At 43.5% G+C, this 24,899-nt stretch overlaps 1 protein-coding gene and 1 long non-coding RNA gene across 2 annotated transcripts; one reads left to right on the forward strand and one right to left on the reverse strand.

Moving 5' to 3' along the window:
• Positions 1-244: 244 nt before the first annotated feature.
• LOC115173123 (uncharacterized) lies at positions 245-23,040 on the forward strand. Its single transcript, XM_029731057.1, has 8 exons — positions 245-556; positions 711-805; positions 1,426-1,462; positions 1,570-1,877; positions 2,573-5,576; positions 5,768-5,849; positions 6,011-6,066; positions 22,834-23,040. The coding sequence occupies exons 1-8, from the start codon at positions 404-406 to the stop codon at positions 22,924-22,926; spliced, it is 3,828 nt and encodes a 1,275-aa protein (XP_029586917.1). The 5' UTR covers positions 245-403; the 3' UTR covers positions 22,927-23,040.
• On the reverse strand, positions 13,656-14,225 carry LOC115173345 (uncharacterized). The gene is made up of 2 exons (XR_003871589.1): positions 14,089-14,225; positions 13,656-13,923 (listed from the first exon to the last, which is right to left on the reverse strand). It is a non-coding gene; the product is annotated as an uncharacterized LOC115173345 (long non-coding RNA).
• Positions 23,041-24,899: the final 1,859 nt, after the last annotated feature.

Here is a 24,899-nt window from a genome sequence, read left to right on the forward strand (position 1 = left end):
GACAATTCATATAGACATTAGACTTAGGCCTAATTGTGACATCATGTGTGTATGACATCTTTGAGGAATGCCCTTGCTTCAGCCAATCGGAATCGAGTACTCAACAATGCTTTGGCATAATTCAAGGACGTTCATATTCACTTCAGTTGTCTGCCGATGGTTCACTGACGTTTTTTCAAAGGAGATATTAGTATTACCTATAAATAGCCTACAACAATAAGCTACACATCATGTCAGCCAACAGCAAGGTATGGTTCATTTAGCCTATTTTGAGTTTAGAGGAGAAATTACTAACAGTATAGTAGGTCACTACCACAGCAATAGGTCTCACTGGTTTGATCCATGGACTGAAATCTGACCACTATTGCCATTTTGTTTAAAATAGGAGCGAATAAGTTGTTTTATGAAGTCACAACCTAAGACTGCTATTGACCTCTCATTTATCCACCAGAGCGTGAAATGGGAGGATTCCCCGGATGATCAAAATAAAGTTGTGGAGAATATGAAGGATGAAACAGAGACACATGAGAACAACAAGAACAGGACTGGAGGCAAGGTAAGAAATATGCTGTCCTTTTCACATCCTCTGCCTACTTAGGCACAGATCTAGGATTAGTTTACTATCACTAAATCCTAACCTTAAAGCATTAGAAGGAGACGCTACACTGACCTTAGATCTGCTATGAGACCTATAATCTGTTGTCATGTAGGCTAAACGTAAGTCCAGTGGCAGTGCCAAGAAGACTTCCGTGGAGGAGGACAGCAGAAGTGGTGCAGGTCCGAGATTACTTCATGTTGGGTGCAGGTTGTGTTCAAATTCATCAGCACTGATCTGAGAAGATAGTATCTATATAGGTGAAAGCAATATAGTGGAGGCCCGCAGAGAGATGTGCTTTTACCTGTCCAGTGCAATCAAATCACTAAAGGTGAAGGAAATTAGATATAAAGTTCAGATTCAACTTTAGATTTCTCTTTGCGGATTCCCAGAGTCTTCTCAGACACCCGGGTGTGGTTTCCGGGAAAGGGGATCTATCATTGAGCAGCTGGAGAAGGAGGCTCAGAGGACTCTAATGCCTTCTCTCAAGATTGGGACATGCTGTGCCCCAATCCTCCTCTCCTTCCTGAGGAGTCTAACTGATGAGCAAGTCCCATGTCTTTCTCCAACCTCACATACAACAACTCTGAATTTATAGTCATAGTGCACCTTCTAACCACAAATGCGATTTCAAACACTACACCTAACCCTAACATCACCGTAACCACACCCCTAACTCTTCCTGTAAATCAAGAACAAAATGGCTCATGTACTTGCTAATAGCTTAATTAAATACACTTTTATTTTCCCTAACATGGCTATCTAGTGACTCCACTAACTCAACACCAGTGTGCAGCTAAAATATGTTTCCTTTCTTTTCTTTTCTCTAGCCAATGGAGAGTGATTCAGCATGGCATGAAAAATAACGTAAGTCTCTCCACATAAGGTTCTGGTCAAAAGTAGTGCGCTATATAGGGAATGGTGTCATGGAATTGCTTGATTGACAGAAACATTACTCTGTTTGTTGGCCATAGCTCACATTCGAGCAGCTCTCCATGCTGTGTCTGAAGATTGTTAAGGTCGTGACCCAGACAGCCCTCCGCATTCTCCTACCAGCGCTAGCTCGTATCATGGGTGTGGACCTGAGGAGTGGGGCAGCCTCCCCAGAATCCCAGTGCTCTCTGACAGGGTCTGAGGATTCCTTAGGCAGTCTGGATGAGCGAGAGAAAAGGCTGCTGATCAGTGAGATGAACTACTGGACTAAGGAGAGGAGGAATGGCAGTGCAGGGTGCCGCCAAAAATCCACTCGCAGAACCTCATCACCATGCTGGTCGCCTAAGAGGTATGTTCACAGCAATATTTCAACTTAATAATTGCAAGACCTGACCCATACTTATCATAAATTATTAACTTGGAATTCATTCCTTGTAGTTTGAAGTTCTGGTCAGAAATGTTGCCACTGAGGGGGTGGGTCCAGGTGAAAATAATTTTTAACTGGGTTAGCCATGAAGTAAAATAAATGCTAAATGACTTAAATGTAAATGTACAACTGACTAGGTATCCCCCTTTCCCTTTACAGCTGACTAGGTATCCCCCTTTCCTTATACAACTGACTAGGTATCCCCCTTTCCCTGTACAACTGACTAGGTATCCCCCTTTCCCTGTACAACTGACTAGGTATCCCCCTTTCCCTTTACAACTGACTAGGTATCCCCCTTTCCTCCAATTTGTAAGTCGCTCTGGATAAGAGCGTCTGCTAAATGACTTAAATCTAATGTAAATGTAAAGTAATCTATGAATACATAGATCAGGTAGGTACATGCCTTTCAGAATTAATCATATTCTGATGTCGTACAAACAACAAAATCTGGCAAAACTCGTGTCAGTTGGCTTTAGGCTTCTAGAACTACGGTGGTATGAGAAGTAAACCATCATTGCTCTCATTTGATTTTCAAGCTCACTAATGACCCAGATTAGATACCAGCTGGCTGGTCACATTTGCATGGCATAAGTGGTGATTGTGTGTTTATCTTCAAGTTCCCAGACCTCATTGCAGAGTTTGCCAGCAACTAGAGAGGCTCCCCTCATGGAGGAGCCTCTGAAAGCTCTCTTTGGGGTAACGGAAGAGAGCCTCCTGATATCCCTGGTTGAGGGTCACTCCAACCCCACCTCCTCCAGCTCTTCCGAGTTGAGCTATGCTATCGCGGGGGAGGTAGTACACCAGCTTAACTCTGGCCTCTCAGTGGCCATTCAGGCCAGCTCGGGGAGTTGCCCCCCTATGGACAGTCAGGACATAGCAGCAGGCAAGGAGGTCATTCGGGTAGCTTCGGTGCAGATCCTGGCCGAGCTACAGAGCCAAACGTCTGAGCCAGAGTGGGTAGGGTTTATCGAGCCCCTCATGGACCCTGTGACCGATGATGTGCTGAATGCCATTGTCGGCACAATGGACAAAATGGCACAGGACTACAACATCCTATTGGATCTGGCCAAGAAGATGACAATCTTGGGGTCTAAATTTCTGACCAATCTTCAATGTGACCTTGATGTTGAGTGTCCATCTGGGAAAGAAGGGACCACTCACTCTCTCAAAGAGACTGGATCCTCTAGCAGTGTGGTGTCCAGAAAGCTTCAGACCCTCTCTAGCCCCGACTTTCAGTCTAAAGCCCTCAAGGCGGTGAGCACCATCCTTACAAGGAAAGTCAGCAGCTCTTCTGGCGTGGCTCCTTCCTCTAGGCCTTCTAGTGCTGCTCCTAGCCTTACTGAAGCTCCCCTGAATACCAGCTGCACAGCCCTGACATCTGTAAGCTCCACTGCCACAGTGATTGTTAAGGCATTTGTGGGAGGCATGGAGACGATAGCATCATTTGAAGGCAAATGTGAAGCAGTTGATTGGCCAGTTCCTGTAAATGACCACAAAACAGGGTTTTCACAGAAGATAACCTTCTCTCCAGCCCGCACACTCTATGGCCTTATACGAGCAAAGCTGAGGGACCTTTTAACTCTATCCGCTCGAGAAGAAGGTGTGGCTAAGGATGCTTCTCTTCAGGAGTCTTCAGACACCCTGGAAAAGGCAACTGTTTCAACTGTTGAGGTCCAGTTACCCAGCACCAAACTTAGTAGAGTTCCCAGTGAGAGCCAACCAATACCAGCTCTCTGTCTCTCCAATCTGGATAACAGCACTCAAGAAGTTCTTAGCAGTGTTTTTTCCATCTACAAGTCAGAGTTATCAAAAGTGGAGAGTAAATGCTTGGCCGTTGTCAGTTCATCTGATGAGTCCCTAGATGCTTGTTGGCTTGTTGATGGTGTCCTATCAAAGCTTGATGACTATACTATTTCCCAGTCACCCTCACCCAATGAAGACTTGAGTGTGAGTACTCAATGTTCTCAACTGAGCTCAGAAGAGAGTGTCAGAATCACACAGTCCTCTACTAGTCTGATTCAGAGCATTAAGAAGCTCTCTAGCAATGACTTTCAGACTCAGGCAGAAGAGGCAGTGAGTAAAGTGCTGATGAGATCCAGTCATTCCTTTATCACACAGATCAGCCATACTGGTCTTCAGAAAAGTCTGCAGGCTGGCTTATCATCTAGCTCGCCATCAGAGATTGCCTCCATGTCCTCTCAGAATACAGCCCCTGGATTAGTGGAAACCTTTGTCAAAGGAATGGCGACTATTTTCCAGAAAAATGAGTCCACTGACACTGTGCTCCTGGAAAGAAGTGGGAGAGTTTTGCAGTGCTCCCACGGGGGCTCCCAACTGGATGATACTGAATTGAGTGTTCAAATATCAGAAGAGAAGCTTTGGTCAATAGCTAAGACCATCTGCGTCAATATGAAGAACATACTTAAGGATTTCTTCACAGGGCTGAAGCCATCCGGATCCGAAAGGACAGAAAATGCTTCTTCCAAAGAGACCCTTGGGGAAATCCTGGTTGCTATCCAGAGTGAAATCTCAAACTTAGGGCGAATTAAGGATTCCAGGGAGCTCCTTCAGATCAACGATATGGTAGGAACTATGCTGAAGGAGGTTGAGAAAAGTGAGGATGACAGTGAACAAGTCTGCCAAGACATCCCTAGAACCTGTTCATCTTTGTCCACTTCTTTAAAGGGTCGTAGTTCCTTGTCTAGCTCTTCAAAGGGTCCTAGGTCAGAGTGTGAGTTAGAGATCAACCTCCCTGGCACTCCCATCCCTGACGAAGTGCCTTTTGATCTGACCTGCCCCATCGTCAGGAGCTCCTGCATCGACACCAGGGACTCTAAAATGCCAGAGATTTCTACAAGTGACCTAAGGACAAAGATGATGGCACACACAGATGAACCCCTGCATCGTAACAGTCCAATGACTGACAGCAGCCGACCACCGAGTGCTAAAGCCTCTTTTCGATCCTCCACTACTCCATCTTTCACCAGCAAGGGAACCTCTTTGGTACCAAAGGGAGATGGGATTGACATTGAAGAGAAGGAGGTGAGCATCCCCAGCAGCTCTGGCCATCTGAGGGAGCTCTTAATCAGCCCAGACATCAGCAGTGCCACTGCATTCCCACTGCAGTACTTGATGGACTCCAGCAAAGATGATGTCATCTGTTTGGTCACCGTACTGGTGATAAGGTTGCTATCGAAGATCAGACCCTCAGCCCTAGATGGACCCTTCCAACAGGCACCAGACATGACAGAAACATCTCAGCAACTCATCAGACAAGTCCTGTCTGAGTTCTGTGCTGCATCCAGATTCTCCAGGACACAGGAATATTCCCAGAACCTGCACATCCACAGGGTGTTCAGAGGTGTACATAAAAACTTGATGGAGGAGTTTGGCTCTTATAACACCCTGCAAGCAGCTATTTCCTCCCAGGACCCTGCATTTGACAGAGTCCTGGTAAAGTCCTTGACCCAGCAGCTGGTACAGGGACGCAAGGAGGCGTCAAGACCAGCTTCTGCTGCAACAAACCCAGCAGACCAGGCTGAGACAGAGAGGGGGGCTGAGCAGAAAGCAAGAAGGAGCTTCCTTTGCTTTTCAATGACCAAACTCAGGATCAACTTCAAGGTATAGCAGGGAGTTAGCATTTGTTTTTTGTTCCAGTTAGGTGCTGATGTTATTGATGTGGCTATGATAAGACAAATATATGAGATAAATATGTTTTTATTCATCACTAAATTGTTGCCTTGGATTCAGAAGTGTTCCATTTATTTATTTATTCATTCTCTGTACCATTCTCTTTACCTTTCTCCTGTTAGCGTTCCAAGAGAGGAAACAAAAAGGACTGCCATTCAGTCCAGGAACAGACTGAGATTACCTCTACTGATGGACATTGCATAGGTAAGGATGTTTTAGAGCTCTGCTATAGCTTGTAGTTTTGTTTAGGTGTGTGTTAGAAACATAGAGTATGCCTACCAAACTCATTGCACTGTTATTTATCAAAGTTATTATACTGTATTTCTCTCTCTCTCTCTCCCCATCCATTTCTCTTGTGTTTCTAGCTCCACACATTGAGGCTCATGGTGCTGAATCTCCAGTTGGAGAGGTTTCTCCCTCCATATCTCAGCCTATCAAAAAACAATCCTTGATTGTCAGGGTCTTTTCAGCAATGATGAAGCCATTCAGGTGCTTCACCAAGAAGAACCTGTAACCTGTTACGCTGCATGAAGAACTACTTTTGTAACAGCAAGACTTTTGACAAGAGGAATTTCTGCATGTCTACCCTTTCAAAGGCTATTTGATCAAATAAATGCAAATTATTTTACAAGAGTTTCAAGTGTTTTGGATGATTGGTAGCACCGAAGCAGCTTTTCTCAGAGAAATGCACTAGTTCCCCCTTGGTTACACATTTATTGTGCAGTTTTTGAGTTGGCAGGACTTGGGGCGGCAGATAGCCTTGTGGTTAGAGCGTTGGGTCAGCAACCGAGAGGTTGCTAGATCAAATCCCTGAGCTGACAAGGTAAAAATCTGTTGTTCTGCCCCTGAACAAGGCAGTTAACCCACTGTTCCTAGGCTACCACTGTAAATAAGAATTTGTTCTTAACAACTTGTCTTGTAAAATAAATCAAATAACCAGAGCTTGTCTCTAATACAATAGTTGCTGCATAGACTGTCAGATAACCAGATGTTCTCTATTAATTTAGTTAGATTGATAAGAGCTTATTAGCAGCAAGGGGAAAACACATCGAGGAGAATTAGCTATCTGCAGCTAGATCAACCCTCTGAGATGTTTTCTGTATGTTGAATATATAAGCTCCAGCAGTTGAGAGTGTATGTCAGAGCAAAAACCAAGCCATGAAGTCGAAGGAATTGTCCGTAGAGCTCAGAGACATGATTGTGTCAAGGCACAGATCTGGTGAAGGGTACCAAAACATTTCTGCAATATTGAAGGTCCCCAAGAACACAGTGGCCTCCATCATTCTTAAACGGAAGAAGTTTGGAACCACCAAGACTCTTCCTAGAGCTGGCCGCCAGGCCAAACTGAGCAATTGGGGGAGAAGGGCTTTGGTCTGAGAGGTGACCAAGAACCTGATGGTCACTCTGAGCTCCGGACTTCCTCTGTGGAGGTGTGAGAACCTTCCAGAAGGACAACCATCTCTACAGCACTCCACCAATCAGGCCTTTATGGTAGAGCGGTCAAACAAAGCCACTCATGCTATAATGTGGATAAACAGTTACTTGTCTAACAGAAAACAGAGGGTGTTCTTTAATGGAAGCCTCTCAAACATAATCAAGGTAGAATCAGGAATTTCCCAGGGTAGCTGTTTAGGCCCCTTACCTTTTTCAATCTTTACTGACGACATGCCACTGGCTTTGCACTGTAAATGTACTCTATAAAATATAAGAATACTACATTTCCTGAACGTATTCTTCTGGTAACATGTTGTAGCCTGCATAGGAACTAGAGGCCCAAGTAGCACAACACTCCACAGCAGCTCAATCTGCCATGCTTTAGATCTTGATGCCTGCCCCTTACATTACATAATAACAAACATAATTAGCAATTGAAAAATGCTCTATTCTGAGAACTACTTTTAATCACAGAGTGGAAAACATAGAACCCTACTGTGTGGATCACAATTATGGGTGTATTCTGGAATAAGACAAACCTATACAGTGAGGGGAAAAAGTATTTGATCCCCTGCTGATTTTGTACGTTTGCCCACTGACAAAGAAATGATCAGTCTATAATTTTAATTTTTGAACAGTGAGAGACAGAATAACAAAAAAAATATCCAGAAAAACGCATGTCAAAAATGTTAGAAATTGATTTGCATTTTAAATAGGGAAATAAGTATTTCACCCCCTCTCAGTCAGAAAGATTTCTGGCTACCAGGTGTCTTTTATACAGGTAACGAGCTGAGATTAGGAGCACACTCTTAAAGGGAGTGCTCCTAATCTCACCTTGTTACCTGTATAAAAGACACCTGTCCACAGAAGCAATCAATCAATCAGATTCCAAACTCTCCACCATGGCCAAGACCAAAGAGCTCTCCAAGGATGTCAGGGACAAGATTGTAGACCTACACAAGGCTGGAATGGGCTACAAGACCATCGTCAAGCAGGTTGGTGAGAATGTGACAACAGTTGGTGCGATTATTCGCAAATGGAAGAAACACAAAAGAACTGTCAATCTCCCTCGGCTTGGTGCTCCATGCAAGGTCTCACCTCGTGGTGTTGCAATGATCATGAGAACGGTGAGGAATCAGCCCAGAACTACACGGGAGGATCTTGTCAATGATCTCAAGGCAGCTGGGACCATAGTCACCAAGAAAACAATTGGTAACACACTACGCCGTGAAGGACTGAAATCCTGCAGCGCCCGCAAGGTCCCCCTGCTCAAGAAAGCACATATACATGCCCGTCTGAAGTTTGCCAATGAAGATCTGAATGATTCAGAGAACAACTGGGTGAAAGTGTTGTGGTCAGATGAGACCAAAATGGAGCTCTTTGGCATCAACTCAACTCGCCGTGTTTGGAGGAGGAGGAATGCTGCCTATGACCCCAAGAACACCATCCCCACCATCAAACATGGAGGTGGAAACATTATGCTTTGGGGGTGTTTTTCTGCTAAGGGGACAGGACAACTTCACCGCATCAAAGGGACGATGGACGGGGCCACGTACCGCCAAATCTTGGGTGAGAACCTCCTTCCCTGAAAATAGGTCGTGGATGGGTATTCCAGCATGACAATGACCCAAAACACACGGCCAAGGCAACAAAGGAGTGGCTCAAGAAGAAGCACATTAAGGTCCTGGAGTGGCCTAGCCAGTCTCCAGACCTTAATCCCATAGAAAATCTGTGGAAGGAGCTGAAGGTTCGAGTTGCCAAACGTCAGCCTCGAAACCTTAATGACTTGGAGAAGATCTGCAAAGAGGAGTGGGACAAAATCCCTCCTGAGATGTGTGCAAACCTGGTGGCCAACTACAAGAAAGGTCTGACCTCTGTGATTGCCAACAAGGGTTTTGCCACCAAGTACTAAGTCATGTTTTGCAGAGGGGTCAAATACTTATTTCCCTCATTAAAATGCAAATCAATTTATTACATTTTTGACATGCGTTTTCCCGGATTTTTGTTGTTGTTATTCTGTCTCTCACTGTTCAAATAAACCTACCATTAAAATTATAGACATCATTTCTTTGTCAGTGGGCAAACGTACAAAATCAGCAGGGGATCAAATCCTTTTCACTGTAAATAGAGTTGGAGTCTAAGTGTGTGTGCACACAGCCACCTCTTTAACCACTCTTCAAAATATTTGGCAGCCTTTGAGTTGGAGAGGCAGGAGAATGAGTGACAGAAGAAGAGTCTAATAAAAGCATGGCTTCTCTCCCACTCCTGCTCACAGCAGCAGTGCAGTGGAGTAGCTTCAACAGCCATAGGCCCAGGGATTTCACATCACATTCCATGATGCAATGCAGAATACGGCTTCACACAGAACAATCACCAAACCCATTAGATAACACTTTGCACATCACAGCCAAACATCATGTATCACATGAAGAGGCATGTGTGTTCTCCGGACGTGATACTTTGTCATGGACCTTCAGTTTCGATCCTCTCTCTCTCTACCTCTCTACCTCTGAATGTTCAGCTATGAAAAGCCAACTGACATTTACTCCTGAGGTGCTGACCTGTTTTACCCTGTATAACCACATTATTATTTGACCCTGCTGGTCATCTATGAAGAATGTTTGAACTACAGTACTTCAAATCAAATTTATTTATATAGCCCTTCGTATATCAGCTGAAATCTCAAAGTGCTGTACAGAAACCCAGCCTAAAACCCCAAACAGCAAGCAATGCATGTGAAAGAGGCACGGTGGCTAGGAAAAACTCCCTAGAAAAAACTCCCGAGAAAGGCCAAAAACCTAGGAAGAAACCTAGAGAGGAACCAGGCTATGAGGGGTGGCCAGTCCTCTTCTGGCTGTGCCGGGTGGATATTATAACAGAACATGGTCAAGATGTTAAAATGTTCATAAATGACCAGCATGGTCAAATAATAATAATCATTGTAGTTGTCGAGGGTGCAACAAGCACGTCCGGTGAACAGGTCAGGGTTCCGTAGCCGCAGGCAGAACAGTTGAAACTGGAGCAGCAGCATGGCCAGGTGGACTGGGGACAGCAAGGAGTCATCATGCCAGGTAGTCCCGAGGCATGGTCCTAGGGCTCAGGTCCTCCGAGAGAAAGAAAGAGAGAAAGAGAGAATTAGAGAGAGCATATTTAAATTCACACAGGACACCGGATAAGACAAGAGAATACTCCAGATGAAACAGACTGACCCTAGCCCCCCGGCACATAAACTACTGCAGCATAAATACTGGAGGCTGAGACAGGAGGGATCAGAAGACACTGTGGCCCCATCCGATGATACCCCCGGACAGGGCCAAACAGGAAGGATATAACCCCACCCACTTTGCCAAAGCACAGCCCCCACACCACTAGAGGGATGTCTACAACCACCAACTTACCGTCCGAAGACAAGGCCGAGTATAGCCCACAAAATCTCCGCCATGGCATAACCCAAGGGGGGGCGCCAACCCAGACAGGAAGACCACGTCAGTGACTCAACCCACTCAAGTGACGCACCCCTCCCATGGACGGCATGGAAGAACACCAGTAAGTCAGTGACTCAGCCCCTGTAATAGGGTTAGAGGCAGAGAATCCCAGTGGAAAGAGGGGAACCGGCAAGGCAGAGACAGCAAGGGCGGTTCGTTGCTCCAGCCTTTCCGTTCACCTTCACACTCCTGGGCCAGACTACACTTAATCATAGGACCTACTGAAGAGATAAGTCTTCAGTAAAGACTTAAAGGTTGAGACTGAGTCTGCGTCTCTCACATGGGTAGGCAGACTATTCCATAAAAATGGAGCTCTATAGGAGAAAGCCCTACCTCCAGCCGTTTGCTTAGAAATTCTAGGAACAATTAGGAGGCCTGCGTCTTGTGACCGTAGCGTACGTATAGGTATGTACGGCAGGACCAAATCGGAAAGATAGGTAGGAGCAAGCCCATGTAATGCTTTGTAGGTTAGCAGTAAAACCTTGAAATCAGCCCTTGCCTTAACAGGAAGCCAGTGTAGGGAGGCTAGCACTGGAGTAATATGATCAAATTTTTTGGTTCTAGTCAGGATTCTAGCAGCCGTATTTAGCACTAACTGAAGTTTGTTTAGTGCTTTATCCGGGTAGCCGGAAAGTAGAGCATTGCAGTAGTCCAGCCTAGAAGTAACAAAAGCATGGATTAATTTTTCTGCGTCATTTTTGGACAGAAAGTTTCTGATTTTTGCAATGTTACGTAGATGAAGAACAATCTGGCCTTAACCTCTTGACGGTCGCCTAGGATAGGGGGCGCTACACCATTTTCAACGGCCTCCTACTCAAACTCAGAGGCTAGGATATGCATGTAATTAATATATGTGGATAGAAAACACCCTAAAGTTCCTCAAACTGTTTGAATGGTGTCTGTGAGTATAACAGAACTCATATGGCAGTCAAAACCCCGAGACCGATCGTAACAGGATGTGGAATTCTGAATTGCGGACTCAACTTCAGCGCTGTGCCTATCACTCACACTGTGAGCTATGGTTCATTGAGCACTTCCTATTGCTTCCACTAGATGTCCCCAGTCTTTACAAAGTGGTTTGGGTCTCCTACTGTGAAAAATGCCTGAAAGAGAGGCTATGGAACGCATTATGACGCCGGCGCCCCTGGCTACCCCCACCTTTCAAAACGTTTTGAAAGACAATGAAATCGTCCCCCTTGAATGTTATAGGATCTGTGGTTGTAAAAGGCCCGAAAGATTTATGTTATACAACGTTTGACATGTTTGAACGAACCTAAATGTAAAAAAAAATCACTTTTGGTAAGAGGTTTCGCACGCACAACGGTACTTTTGTTGCAGCCTTCAGGACGCCCTAACCAGAACAAGCTATTGGGACATAAAGGAATAACTTTTTCGAACGAAAATACATTTCTTGTGGACCTGGGATTCCTGGAAGTGCATTCTGATGAAGATAATCAAAGGTAAGGAAATATTTTAAAAAATATACAAGACTAGATTTGATATGCGATTGTTCCAAGATGGCGCTGACCTGTAACGTTAGCCTATTTTTCAGAGTATTGCGTCCCCTTTCATCGCAAAGTATGATTACCCAGTAAAGTTATTTTTAAATCTGGCATTACAGGTGCTTTCAAGAGATATTCATCTATAAATCTTAGAATGACAATATTACATTTTAAAAATGTTTTCGAATAGTAATTTAGTAAATTGTAGCGCTGTTTCACCTGAAGCATTTGAGGAAAAATAGTTAGTCAACGTCACGCGCCGATGTAAAATGTTGTTTTTATATATTAATATGAACTTTATCGAACAAAAGAATGCATGTATTGTGTAACATGATGTCCTAGGTGTGTCATCTGATGAAGATTGTCAAAGGTTAGTGCTGCATTTAGCTGTTTTTTGGTTATTTGTGATGCATGTGGTTGGTCGGAAAATGGCTATGTGAATACTTTTACGATGTACTCCTCTAACATAATCTAATGTTGTGCTTTTGCTGTAAAGCCTTTTTGAAATCGGACAACGTGGGTCGATTCAGGAGAGGTGTATCTCTAAAACGATATAATATAGTCCTATATTTGAAGAAAAAGAAATATGACATTTTGTTATGCAAATGGCGATAGGAATTTTCACTGGATGTCCGTCCCCGACCAGGGGTTAATGGCCATGTACCCTTGTAATCTCCACCGGCACAGCCAGAAGAGGACTAGCCACCCCTCAGAGCCTGGTTCCTCTCTAGGTTTCTTCCTAGGTTCCTGCTTTTCTAGGGAGTTTTTCCTAGCCACCGTGCTTCTAAATCTGCATTGCATGCTATTTGGGGTTTTAGGCTGGGTGTCTAAATAAGCACTTTGTGACATGTGCTGATGTAAAAAGGGCTTTATAAATAAATTGTACTGATTGATTGACGATTGATTGTATGAAATGGAGTAGCATATATCCATCATGTAAAATGAACAATGAGCACTGTCTCCATGGAGTATAGCACTGCAGCCTTAGGCAATGTATATTTGCGTGGTGCATAACATTATCTCATATCACATGCATGGCAAGACATGATTGATGTAATTAGATGCTCTGGAGAGATCCCACCCTCCTTCCCCAACACATGTAGAATGCTTAGAAACCACCAGAAACCTGTGAAATGGATCAACAGATGTTGTTTTATCTCCTCTCAAGGTCTGTTGATTTACAGTATCTCAGAATCAGGAACTGTCATCTAACTAAATTAATAGAGAACATCTGGTTATCTGACGGTCTATGCAGAAACTATTGTATTAGAGACAAGCTCTGGCTATTATTTTTTTTTTTTTACAAGACAAGTTGTTAAGAACAAATTCTTATTTACAGTGGCAGCCTAGGAACAGTGGGTTAACTGCCTTGTTCAGGGGCAGAACAACAGATTTTTACCTTGTCAGCTCAGGGATTTGATCTAGCAACCTCTCGGTTGCTGATCCAACGCTCTAACCACAAGGCTATCTGCCGCCCCAAGTCCTGCCAACTCAAAAACTGCACAATAAATGTGTAACCAAGGGGGAACTAGTGCATTTCTCTGAGAAAAGCTGCTTCGGTGCTACCAATCATCCAAAACACTTGAAACTCTTGTAAAATAATTTGCATTTATTTGATCAAATAGACTTTGAAAGGGTAGACATGCAGAAATTCCTCTTGTCAAAAGTCTTGCTGTTACAAAAGTAGTTCTTCATGCAGCGTAACAGGTTACAGGTTCTTCTTGGTGAAGCGCCTGAATGGCTTCATCATTGCTGAAAAGACCCTGACAATCAAGGATTGTTTTTTGATAGGCTGAGATATGGAGGGAGAAACCTCTCCAACTGGAGATTCAGCACCATGAGCCTCAATGTGTGGAGCTAGAAACACAAGAGAAATGGATGGGGAGAGAGATAGAGAGAGAGAAATACAGAATAATAACTTTGATAAATAACAGTGCAATGAGTTTGGTAGGCATACTCTATGTTTCTAGCACACACCTAAACAAAACTACAAGCTATAGCAGAGCTCTAAAACATCCTTACCTATGCAATGTCCATCAGTAGAAGGAATCTCATTCTGTTCCTGGACTGAATGGCAGTCCTTTTTGTTTCCTCTCTTGGAACGCTAACAGGAGAAAGGTAAAGAGAATGGTACAGAGAATGAATAAATAAATAAATGGAACACTTCTGAATCGATATTATCATATTTATCTTTCTAATGACATTGACAATTCATATAGACATTAGACTTAGGCCTAATTGTGACATCATGTGTGTATGACATCTTTGAGGAATGCCCTTGCTTCAGCCAATCGGAATCGAGTATTCAACAATGCTTTGGCATAATTCAAGGACGTTCATATTCATGTAACCCTCTCACCAGGCTCGAATATGACTCTCACAATATTAACCTCTCTAGGGTCGGCGGGACGAAATCGTCCCACCTACTCAACAGCCAGTTGAATCCCGTGGCGCGTTATTCAAATACCTTAGAAATGCTATTACTTCAATTTCTCAAACATATGACTATTTTACACCATTTTAATGACAAGACTCTCGTTAATCTAACCACACTGTCCGATTTCAAAAAGGCTTTACAACGAAAGCAAAACATTAGATTATGTCAGCAGAGTACCCAGCCAGAAATAATCAGACACCCATTTTTCAAGCTAGCATATAATGTCACATAAACCCAAACCACAGCTATATGCAGCACTAACCTTTGATGATCTTCATCAGATGACAACCCTAGGACATTATGTTATACAATACATGCATGTTTTGTTCAATCAAGTTCATATTTATATCAAAAAACAGCTTTTTACATTAGCATGTGACGTTCAGAACTAGCATACCCCCCGCAAACTTCCGGTGAATTTACTAAATTACTCACGATAAACGTTCACAAAAAACATAATTATTTTAAGAATTATAGATACAGAACTCCTCTATGCACTCGCTATGTCCGATTTTAAAATAGCTTTTCGGTGAAAGCACATTTTGCAATATTCTGAGTAGATAGCCCGGCATCACAGGGCTAGCTATTTAGACACCCACCAAGTTTAGCCCTCACCAAAGTCAGATTTTCTATAAGAAAAATGTTATTACCTTTGCTGTTCTTCGTCAGAATGCACTCCCAGGACTTCTACTTCAATAACAAATGTTGGTTTCGTTCAAAATAATCCATAGTTATGTTCAAATATCCTGTTTTGTTCATGCGTTCAAGACACTATCCGAATGGTAAAAAAGGGTGACGCGCACGACGCATTTCGTGACAAAAAAATTCTAAATATTCCATTACCGTACTTCGAAGCATGTCAACCGCTGTTTAAAATCAATTTTTATACAATTTTTCTCGTAAAAAAGCGATAATATTCCGACCGGGAAAGCATGTTTACGTTCAAAGAGAGAGAAAATAAAAACATGGGATCGCCTCGTGCACGAGCCTCAGTCTGATGGTACTCTGACCCGCCACTATCCAAACGCGCTACTGTTTTTCAGCCAGAGGCTGGAATTACATCAGTCAGCTTTTTCACGGGTTCTTGGAGCCTATGGGAGCCGTAGGAAGTGTCACGTTACAGCAAAGATCCTCAGTTTTCAATAAACAGAGCCAAGAAGAACAAGAACTTGTCAGACAGGCCACTTCCTGTAAGGAATCTTCTCAGGTTTTTGCCTGCCATATGAGTTCTGTCACAGACACCATTCAAACAGTTTTAGAAACTTTAGGGTGTTTTCTATCCAAAGCCAATAATTATATGCATATTCTAGTTACTGGGCAGGAGTAGTAACCAGATTAAATCGGGCACGTTTTTTATCCGGCCGTGCAAATACTGCCCCCTATCCCCAACAGGTTAACTTATGCAAATTATCTCAGTAGTATGAGATGTTAGGTGAGAAGGACATCTCCAATAAGAATTCCTATTGTAAACTATCTAGGGTTATAACAATAGGGTATTACTTCAGATTAAATTATTATAGGTTTCTGCATTAAATGAAATTGAAACAATCAATGACTCCACCAAGACAATATACATAATGTTCCATATGTGTATTAAAACATTTATAAACACAAATACATTTTCAGACGCATCAAAAGAAATAAAAAATAATAAACCCCAATGAGTCCAAATTATTTCATGTTTGCTTAAATGAACCGTTGGCGCGCGTTGGAGCTAAAAAAAAATGACGACACCCAAAAAAATCCTGAAGCACCTCACGTTGTGGTTACTCACTGCTTGGTAGATATTCCCTCAGCGAAGTATGGCAGTTCCATGCAGGTTTCCTCACAAACAGACAGTACTCCTTAGCCGTAACCGATATCCCATGGGAACACGAACTCGTTAAGTTTCCCAAGCAATTATCTCCCGGTGTCACGCGATGCTAGGCTAACCTCAATGCTTGCAAATACCTCCACGACGAGACGGTAGCTTCAGTCTTTACTAAGTTTTAACAAAATTATAACAACTCTTTTATAAAATAAAACATGTCTTAGTAAGTATGGGTTTTGTTCTAGTTCTGTAGTCTTCTTTTATAACTTTTCTTTACCAACCGTTCTAAGGTAAAAACGTCCATCCTTTCATCAACGTCTTTTTCCCTCTCCTTTCTTCCCAGGCCTCCCGTTCACCAGGTCAACTCCCATTGGCCACAACTTAACAGGTGACCTTATTGGTCAAAACTTACACTTCAAAGTAAAACGAACTATACACTTATACATTAAATAAATATTTCTACAAAAAACAATGCATTAACAACATTACAGTTTAGGAGCAATTCAATCATCTTTTAAATATATAACCAATAAATTATAACAAATAAACTCAATACCTGCTTCAAACAAGGGTATTACATTCACTTCAGTTGTCTGCCGATGATTCACTGACGTTTTTTCAAAGGAGATTTTAGTATTACCTCTAAATAGCCTACAACAATAAGCTACACATCATGTCAGACAACAGCAAGGTATGGTTCATTTAGCCTATTTTGAGTTTAGAGGAGAAATTACTAACAGTATAGTAGGTCACTACCACAGCAATAGGTCTCACTGGTTTGATCCATAGACTGAAATCTGACCACTATTGCCATTTTGTTTAAAATAGGAGCGAATAAGTTGTTTTATGAAGTCACAACCTAAGACTGCTATTGACCTCTCATTTATCCACCAGAGCGTGAAATGGGAGGATTCCCCGGATGATCAAAATAAAGTTGTGGAGAATATGAAGGATGAAACAGAGACACATGAGAACAACAAAAACAGGACTGGAGGCAAGGTAAGAAATATGCTGTCCTTTACACATCCTCTGCCTACTTAGGCACAGATCTAGGATTAGTTTACTATCACTAAATCCTAACCTTAAAGCATTAGGAGATGCTACACTGACCTTAGATCTGCTATGAGACCTATAATCTGTTGTCATGTAGGCTAAACGTAAGTCCAGTGGCAGTACCAAGAAGACTTCCGTGGAGGAGGACAGCAGCATTGGTGCAGGTCCGAGATCACTTCATGTTGGGTGCAGGTTGTGTTCAAATTCATCAGCACTGATCTGAGAAGATAGTATCTATATAGGTGAAAGCAATATAGTGGAGGCCCGCAGAGAGATGTGCTTTTACCTGTCCAGTGCAATCAAATCACTAAAGGTGAAGGAAATTAGATATAAAGTTCAGATTCAACTTTAGATTTCTCTTTGCGGATTCCCAGAGTCTTCTCAGACACCCGGGTGTGGTTTCCGGGAAAGGGGATCTATCATTGAGCAGCTGGAGAAGGAGGCTCAGAGGACTCTAATGCCTTCTCTCAAGATTGGGACATGCTGTGCCCCAATCCTCCTCTCCTTCCTGAGGAGTCTAACTGATGAGCAAGTCCCATGTCTTTCTCCAACCTCACATACAACAACTCAGAATTTATAGTCATAGTGCACCTTCTAACCACAAATGCGATTTCAAACACTACACCTAACCCTAACATCACCGTAACCACACCCCTAACTCTTCCTGTAAATCAAGAACAAAATGGCTCATGTACTTGCTAATAGCTTAATTAAATACACATCTAGTGACTCCACTAACTCAACACCAGTGTGCAGCTAAAATATGTTTCCTTTCTTTTCTTTTCTCTAGCCAATGGAGAGTGATTCAGCATGGCATGAAAATAACGTAAGTCTCTCCACATAAGGTTCTGGTCAAAAGTAGTGCGCTATATAGGGAATGGTGTCATGGAATTGCTTGATTGACAAAAACATTACTCTGTTGGCCATAGCTCACATTCGAGCAGCTCTCCATGCTGTGTCTGAAGATTGTTAAGGTCATGACCCAGACAGCCCTCCGCATTCTCCTACCAGCGCTAGCTCGTATCATGGGTGTGGGCCTGAGGAGTGGGGCAGCCTCCCCAGAATCCCAGTGCTCTCTGACAGGGTCTGAGGATTCCTTAGGCAGTCTGGATGAGCGAGAGAAAAGGCTGCTGATCAGTGAGATGAACTACTGGACTAAGGAGAGGAGGAGGAATGGCAGTGCAGGGTGCCGCCAAAAATGCACTCGCAGAACCTCATCACCATGCTGGTCGCCTAAGAGGTATGTTCACAGCAATATTTCAACTTAATAATTGCAAGACCTGACCCATACTTATCATAAATTATTAACTTGGAATTCATACCTTGTAGTTTGAAGTTCTGGTCAGAAATGTTGCCCCTGAGGGGTGGGTCCAGGTGAAAGTAATTTTTAACTGGGTTAGCCATAAAGTAAAATAAATGCTAAATGACTTAAATGTAAATGTACAACTGACTAGGTATCCCCCTTTCCCTTTACAGCTGACTAGGTATCCCCCTTTCTTATACAACTGACTAGGTATCCCCCTTTCCCTGTACAACTGACTAGGTATCCCCCTTTCCCTGTACAACTGACTAGGTATCCCCCTTTACAACTGACTAGGTATCCCCCTTTACAACTGACTAGGTATCCCCCTTTCCCTTTACAACTGACTAGGTATCCCCCTTTCCTCCAATTTGTAAGTCGCTCTGGATAAGAGCGTCTGCTAAATGACTTAAATCTAATGTAAATGTAAAGTAATCTATGAATACATAGATCAGGTAGGTACATGCCTTTCAGAATTAATCATATTCTGATGTCGTACAAACAACAAAATCTGGCAAAACTCGTGTCAGTTGGCTTTAGGCTTCTAGAACTACGGTGGTATGAGAAGTAAACCATCATTGCTCTCATTTGATTTTCAAGCTCACTAATGACCCAGATTAGATACCAGCTGGCTGGTCACATTTGCATGGCATAAGTGGTGATTGTGTGTTTATCTTCAAGTTCCCAGACCTCATTGCAGAGTTTGCCAGCAACTAGAGAGGCTCCCCTCATGGAGGAGCCTCTGAAAGCTCTCTTTGGGGTAACGGAAGAGAGCCTCCTGATATCCCTGGTTGAGGGTCACTCCAACCCCACCTCCTCCAGCTCTTCCGAGTTGAGCTATGCTATCGCGGGAGAGGTAGTACACCAGCTTAACTCTGGCCTCTTAGTGGCCATTCAGGCCAGCTCGGGGAGTTGCCCCCCTATGGACAGTCAGGACATTGCAGCAGGCAAGGAGGTCATTCGGGTAGCCTCGGTGCAGATCCTGGCCGAGCTACAGAGCCAAACGTCTGAGCCAGAGTGGGTAGGGTTTATCGAGCCCCTCATGGACCCTGTGACCGATGATGTGCTGAATGCCATTGTCGGCACAATGGACAAAATGGCACAGGACTACAACATCCTATTGGATCTGGCCAAGAAGATGACAATCTTGGGGTCTAAATTTCTGACCAATCTTCAATGTGACCTTGATGTTGAGTGTCCATCTGGGAAAGAAGGGACCACTCACTTTCTCAAAGAGACTGGATCCTCTAGCAGTGTGGTGTCCAGAAAGCTTCAGACCCTCTCTAGCCCCGACTTTCAGTCTAAAGCCCTCAAGGCGGTGAGCACCATCCTTACAAGGAAAGTCAGCAGCTCTTCTGGCGTGGCTCCTTCCTCTAGGCCTTCTAGTGCTGCTCCTAGCCTTACTGAAGCTCCCCTGAATACCAGCTGCACAGCCCTGACATCTGTAAGCTCCACTGCCACAGTGATTGTTAAGGCATTTGTGGGAGGCATGGAGACGATAGCATCATTTGAAGGCAAATGTGAAGCAGTTGATTGGCCAGTTCCTGTAAATGACCACAAAACAGGGTTTTCACAGAAGATAACCTTCTCTCCAGCCCGCACACTCTATGGCCTTATACGAGCAAAGCTGAGGGACCTTTTAACTCTATCCGCTCGAGAAGAAGGTGTGGCTAAGGATGCTTCTCTTCAGGAGTCTTCAGACACCCTGGAAAAGGCAACTGTTTCAACTGTTGAGGTCCAGTTACCCAGCACCAAACTTAGTAGAGTTCCCAGTGAGAGCCAACCAATACCAGCTCTCTGTCTCTCCAATCTGGATAACAGCACTCAAGAAGTTCTTAGCAGTGTTTTTTCCATCTACAAGTCAGAGTTATCAAAAGTGGAGAGTAAATGCTTGGCCGTTGTCAGTTCATCTGATGAGTCCCTAGATGCTTGTTGGCTTGTTGATGGTGTCCTATCAAAGCTTGATGACTATACTATTTCCCAGTCACCCTCACCCAATGAAGACTTGAGTGTGAGTACTCAATGTTCTCAACTGAGCTCAGAAGAGAGTATCAGAATCACACAGTCCTCTACTAGTCTGATTCAGAGCATTAAGAAGCTCTCTAGCCATGACTTTCAGACTCAGGCAGAAGAGGCAGTGAGTAAAGTGCTGATGAGATCCAGTCATTCCTTTATCACACAGATCAGCCATACTGGTCTTCAGAAAAGTCTGCAGGCTGGCTTATCATCTAGCTCGCCATCAGAGATTGCCTCCATGTCCTCTCAGAATACAGCCCCTGGATTAGTGGAAACCTTTGTCAAAGGAATGGCGACTATTTTCCAGAAAAATGAGTCCACTGACACTGTGCTCCTGGAAAGAAGTGGGAGAGTTTTGCAGTGCTCCCACGGGGGCTCCCAACTGGATGATACTGAATTGAGTGTTCAAATATCAGAAGAGAAGCTTTGGTCAACAGCTAAGACCATCTGCGTCAATATGAAGAACATACTTAAGGATTTCTTCACAGGGCTGAAGCCATCCGGATCCGAAAGGACAGAAAATGATTCTTCCAAAGAGACCCTTGGGGAAATCCTGGTTGCTATCCAGAGTGAAATCTCAAACTTAGGGCGAATTAAGGATTCCAGGGAGCTCCTTCAGATCAACGATATGGTAGGAACTATGCTGAAGGAGGTTGAGAAAAGTGAGGATGACAGTGAACAAGTCTGCCAAGACATCCCTAGAACCTGTTCATCTTTGTCCACTTCTTTGAAGGGTCGTAGTTCCTTGTCTAGCTCTTCAAAGGGTCCTAGGTCAGAGTGTGAGTTAGAGATCAACCTCCCTGGCACTCCCATCCCTGACGAAGTGCCTTTTGATCTGACCTGCCCCATCGTCAGGAGCTCCTGCATCGACACCAGGGACTCTAAAATGCCAGAGATTTCTACAAGTGACCTAAGGACAAAGATGATGGCACACACAGATGAACCCCTGCATCGTAACAGTCCAATGACTGACAGCAGCCGACCACCGAGTGCTAAAGCCTCTTTTCGATCCTCCACTACTCCATCTTTCACCAGCAAGGGAACCTCTTTGGTACCAAAGGGAGATGGGATTGACATTGAAGAGAAGGAGGTGAGCATCCCCAGCAGCTCTGGCCATCTGAGGGAGCTCTTAATCAGCCCAGACATCAGCAGTGCCACTGCATTCCCACTGCAGTACTTGATGGACTCCAGCAAAGATGATGTCATCTGTTTGGTCACCGTACTGGTGATAAGGTTGCTATCGAAGATCAGACCCTCAGCCCTAGATGGACCCTTCCAACAGGCACCAGACATGACAGAAACATCTCAGCAACTCATCAGACAAGTCCTGTCTGAGTTCTGTGCTGCATCCAGATTCTCCAGGACACAGGAATATTCCCAGAACCTGCACATCCACAGGGTGTTCAGAGGTGTACATAAAAACTTGATGGAGGAGTTTGGCTCTTATAACACCCTGCAAGCAGCTATTTCCTCCCAGGACCCTGCATTTGACAGAGTCCTGGTAAAGTCCTTGACCCAGCAGCTGGTACAGGGACGCAAGGAGGCGTCAAGACCAGCTTCTGCTGCAACAAACCCAGCAGACCAGGCTGAGACAGAGAGGGGGGCTGAGCAGAAAGCAAGAAGGAGCTTCCTTTGCTTTTCAATGACCAAACTCAGGATCAACTTCAAGGTATAGCAGGGAGTTAGCATTTGTTTTTTGTTCCAGTTAGGTGCTGATGTTATTGATGTGGCTATGATAAGACAAATATATGAGATAAATATGTTTTTATTCATCACTAAATTGATGCCTTGGATTCAGAAGTGTTCCATTTATTTATTTATTCATTCTCTGTACCATTCTCTTTACCTTTCTCCTGTTAGCGTTCCAAGAGAAGAAACAAAAAGGAATGCCATTCAGTCCAGGAACAGAATGAGATTCCTTCTACTGATGGACATTGCATAGGTAAGGATGTTTTAGAGCTCTGCTATAGCTTGTAGTTTTGTTTAGGTGTGTGCTAGAAACATAGACTATGCCTACCAAACTCATTGCACTGTTATTTATCAAAGTTATTATACTGTATTTCTCTCTCTCTCTATCTCTCTCCCCATCCATTTCTCTTGTGTTTCTAGCTCCACACATTGAGGCTCATGGTGCTGAATCTCCAGTTGGAGATATCTCAGCCTATCAAAAAACAATCCTTGATTGTCAGGGTCTTTTCAGCAATGATGAAGCCATTCAGGCGCTTCACCAAGAAGAACCTGTAACCTGTTACGCTGCATGAAGAACTACTTTTGTAACAGCAAGACTTTTGACAAGAGGAATTTCTGCATGTCTACCCTTTCAAAGTCTATTTGATCAAATAAATGCAAATTGTTTTACAAGTGTTTTGGATGATTGGTAGCACTGAAGCAGCTTTTCTCAGAGAAATGCACTAGTTCCCCCTTGGTTACACATTTATTGTGCAGTTTTTGAGTTGGCAGGACTTGGGGCGGCAGATAGCCTTGTGGTTAGAGCGTTGGGTCAGCAACCGAGAGGTTGCTAGATCAAATCCCTGAGCTGACAAGGTAAAAATCTGTTGTTCTGCCCCTGAACAAGGCAGTTAACCCACTGTTCCTAGGCTACCACTGTAAATAAGAATTTGTTCTTAACAACTTGTCTTGTAAAATAAATAAAATAACCAGAGCTTGTCTCTAATACAATAGTTGCTGCATAGAATGTCAGATAACCAGATGTTCTCTATTAATTTAGTTAGATTGATAAGGGCTTATTAGCAGCAAGGGAAAAACACATAGAGGAGAATTAGCTATCTGCAGCTAGATCAACCCCCTGAGATGTTTTCTGTATGTTGAATATATAAGCTCCAGCAGTTGAGAGTGTATGTCAGAGTAAAAACCAAGCCATGAAGTCGAAGGAATTGTCCGTAGTGCTCAGAGACATGATTGTGTCAAGGCACAGATCTGGTGAAGGGAACCAAAACATTTCTGCAATATTGAAGGTCCCCAAGAATACAGTGGCCTCCATCATTCGGTCAAACAAAGCCACTCATGCTATAATGTGGATAAACAGTTACTTGTCTAACAGAAAACATAGGGTGTTCTTTAATGGAAGCCTCTCAAACATAATCAAGGTAGAATCAGGAATTTCCCAGGGTAGCTGTTTAGGCCCCTTACCTTTTTCAATCTTTACTGACGACATGCCACTGGCTTTGCACTGTAAATGTACTCTATAAAATATAAGAATACTACATTTCCTGAACGTATTCTTCTGGTAACATGTTGTAGCCTGCATAGGAACTAGAGGCCCAAGTAGCACAACACTCCACAGCAGCTCAATCTGCCATGCTTTAGATCTTGATGCATGCCCCTTATATTACATAATAACAAACATAATTAGCAATTCAAAAATGCTCTATTCTGAGAACTACTTTTAATCACAGAGTGGAAAACATAGAACCCTACTGTGTGGATCACAATTATGGGTGTATTCTGGAATAAGACAAACCTATACAGTGAGGGGAAAAAGTATTTGATCCCCTGCTGATTTTGTACGTTTGCCCACTGACAAAGAAATGATCAGTCTATAATTTTAATAGTAGGTTTATTTGAACAGTGAGAGACAGAATAACAACAAAAATATCCAGGAAAACGCATGTCAAAAATTTTATAAATTGATTTGCATTTTAAATAGGGAAATAAGTATTTCACCCCCTCTCAGTCAGAAAGATTTCTGGCTACCAGGTGTCTTTTATACAGGTAACGAGCTGAGATTAGGAGCACACTCTTAAAGGGAGTGCTCCTAATCTCACCTTGTTACCTGTATAAAAGACACCTGTCCACAGAAGCAATCAATCAATCAGATTCCAAACTCTCCACCATGGCCAAGACCAAGAGCTCTCCAAGGATGTCAGGGACAAGATTGTAGACCTACACAAGGCTGGAATGGGCTACAAGACCATCGTCAAGCAGCTTGGTGAGAATGTGACAACAGTTGGTGCGATTATTCGCAAATGGAAGAAACACAAAAGAACTGTCAATCTCCCTCGGCCTGGGGCTCCATGCAAGATCTCACCTCGTGGAGTTGCAATGATCATGAGAACGGTGAGGAATCAGCCCAGAACTACACGGAAGGATCTTGTCAATGATCTCAAGGCAGCTGGGACCATAGTCACCAAGAAAACAATTGGTAACACACTACGCCGTGAAGGACTGAAATCCTGCAGCGCCCGCAAGGTCCCCCT

Source organism: Salmo trutta, chromosome 34 (assembly GCF_901001165.1).
Source record: "Salmo trutta chromosome 34, fSalTru1.1, whole genome shotgun sequence".
NCBI classification, from domain to species: Eukaryota; Metazoa; Chordata; class Actinopteri; order Salmoniformes; family Salmonidae; genus Salmo; species Salmo trutta.

What these genes read in the sequence shown, in the direction of transcription:
- LOC115173123 (XM_029731057.1), top strand. Translation starts at nt 404, where the DNA reads ATGAAGTCACAACCTAAGACTGCTATTGACCTCTCATTTATCCACCAG. An exon ending in CCATGCTGGTCGCCTAAGAG is followed by an intron (nt 1,878 to 2,572) that starts GTATGTTCACAG and finishes TTTATCTTCAAG; the next exon opens with TTCCCAGACCTCATTGCAGA. An exon ending in TACTGATGGACATTGCATAG is followed by an intron (nt 5,850 to 6,010) that starts GTAAGGATGTTT and finishes TTGTGTTTCTAG; the next exon opens with CTCCACACATTGAGGCTCAT.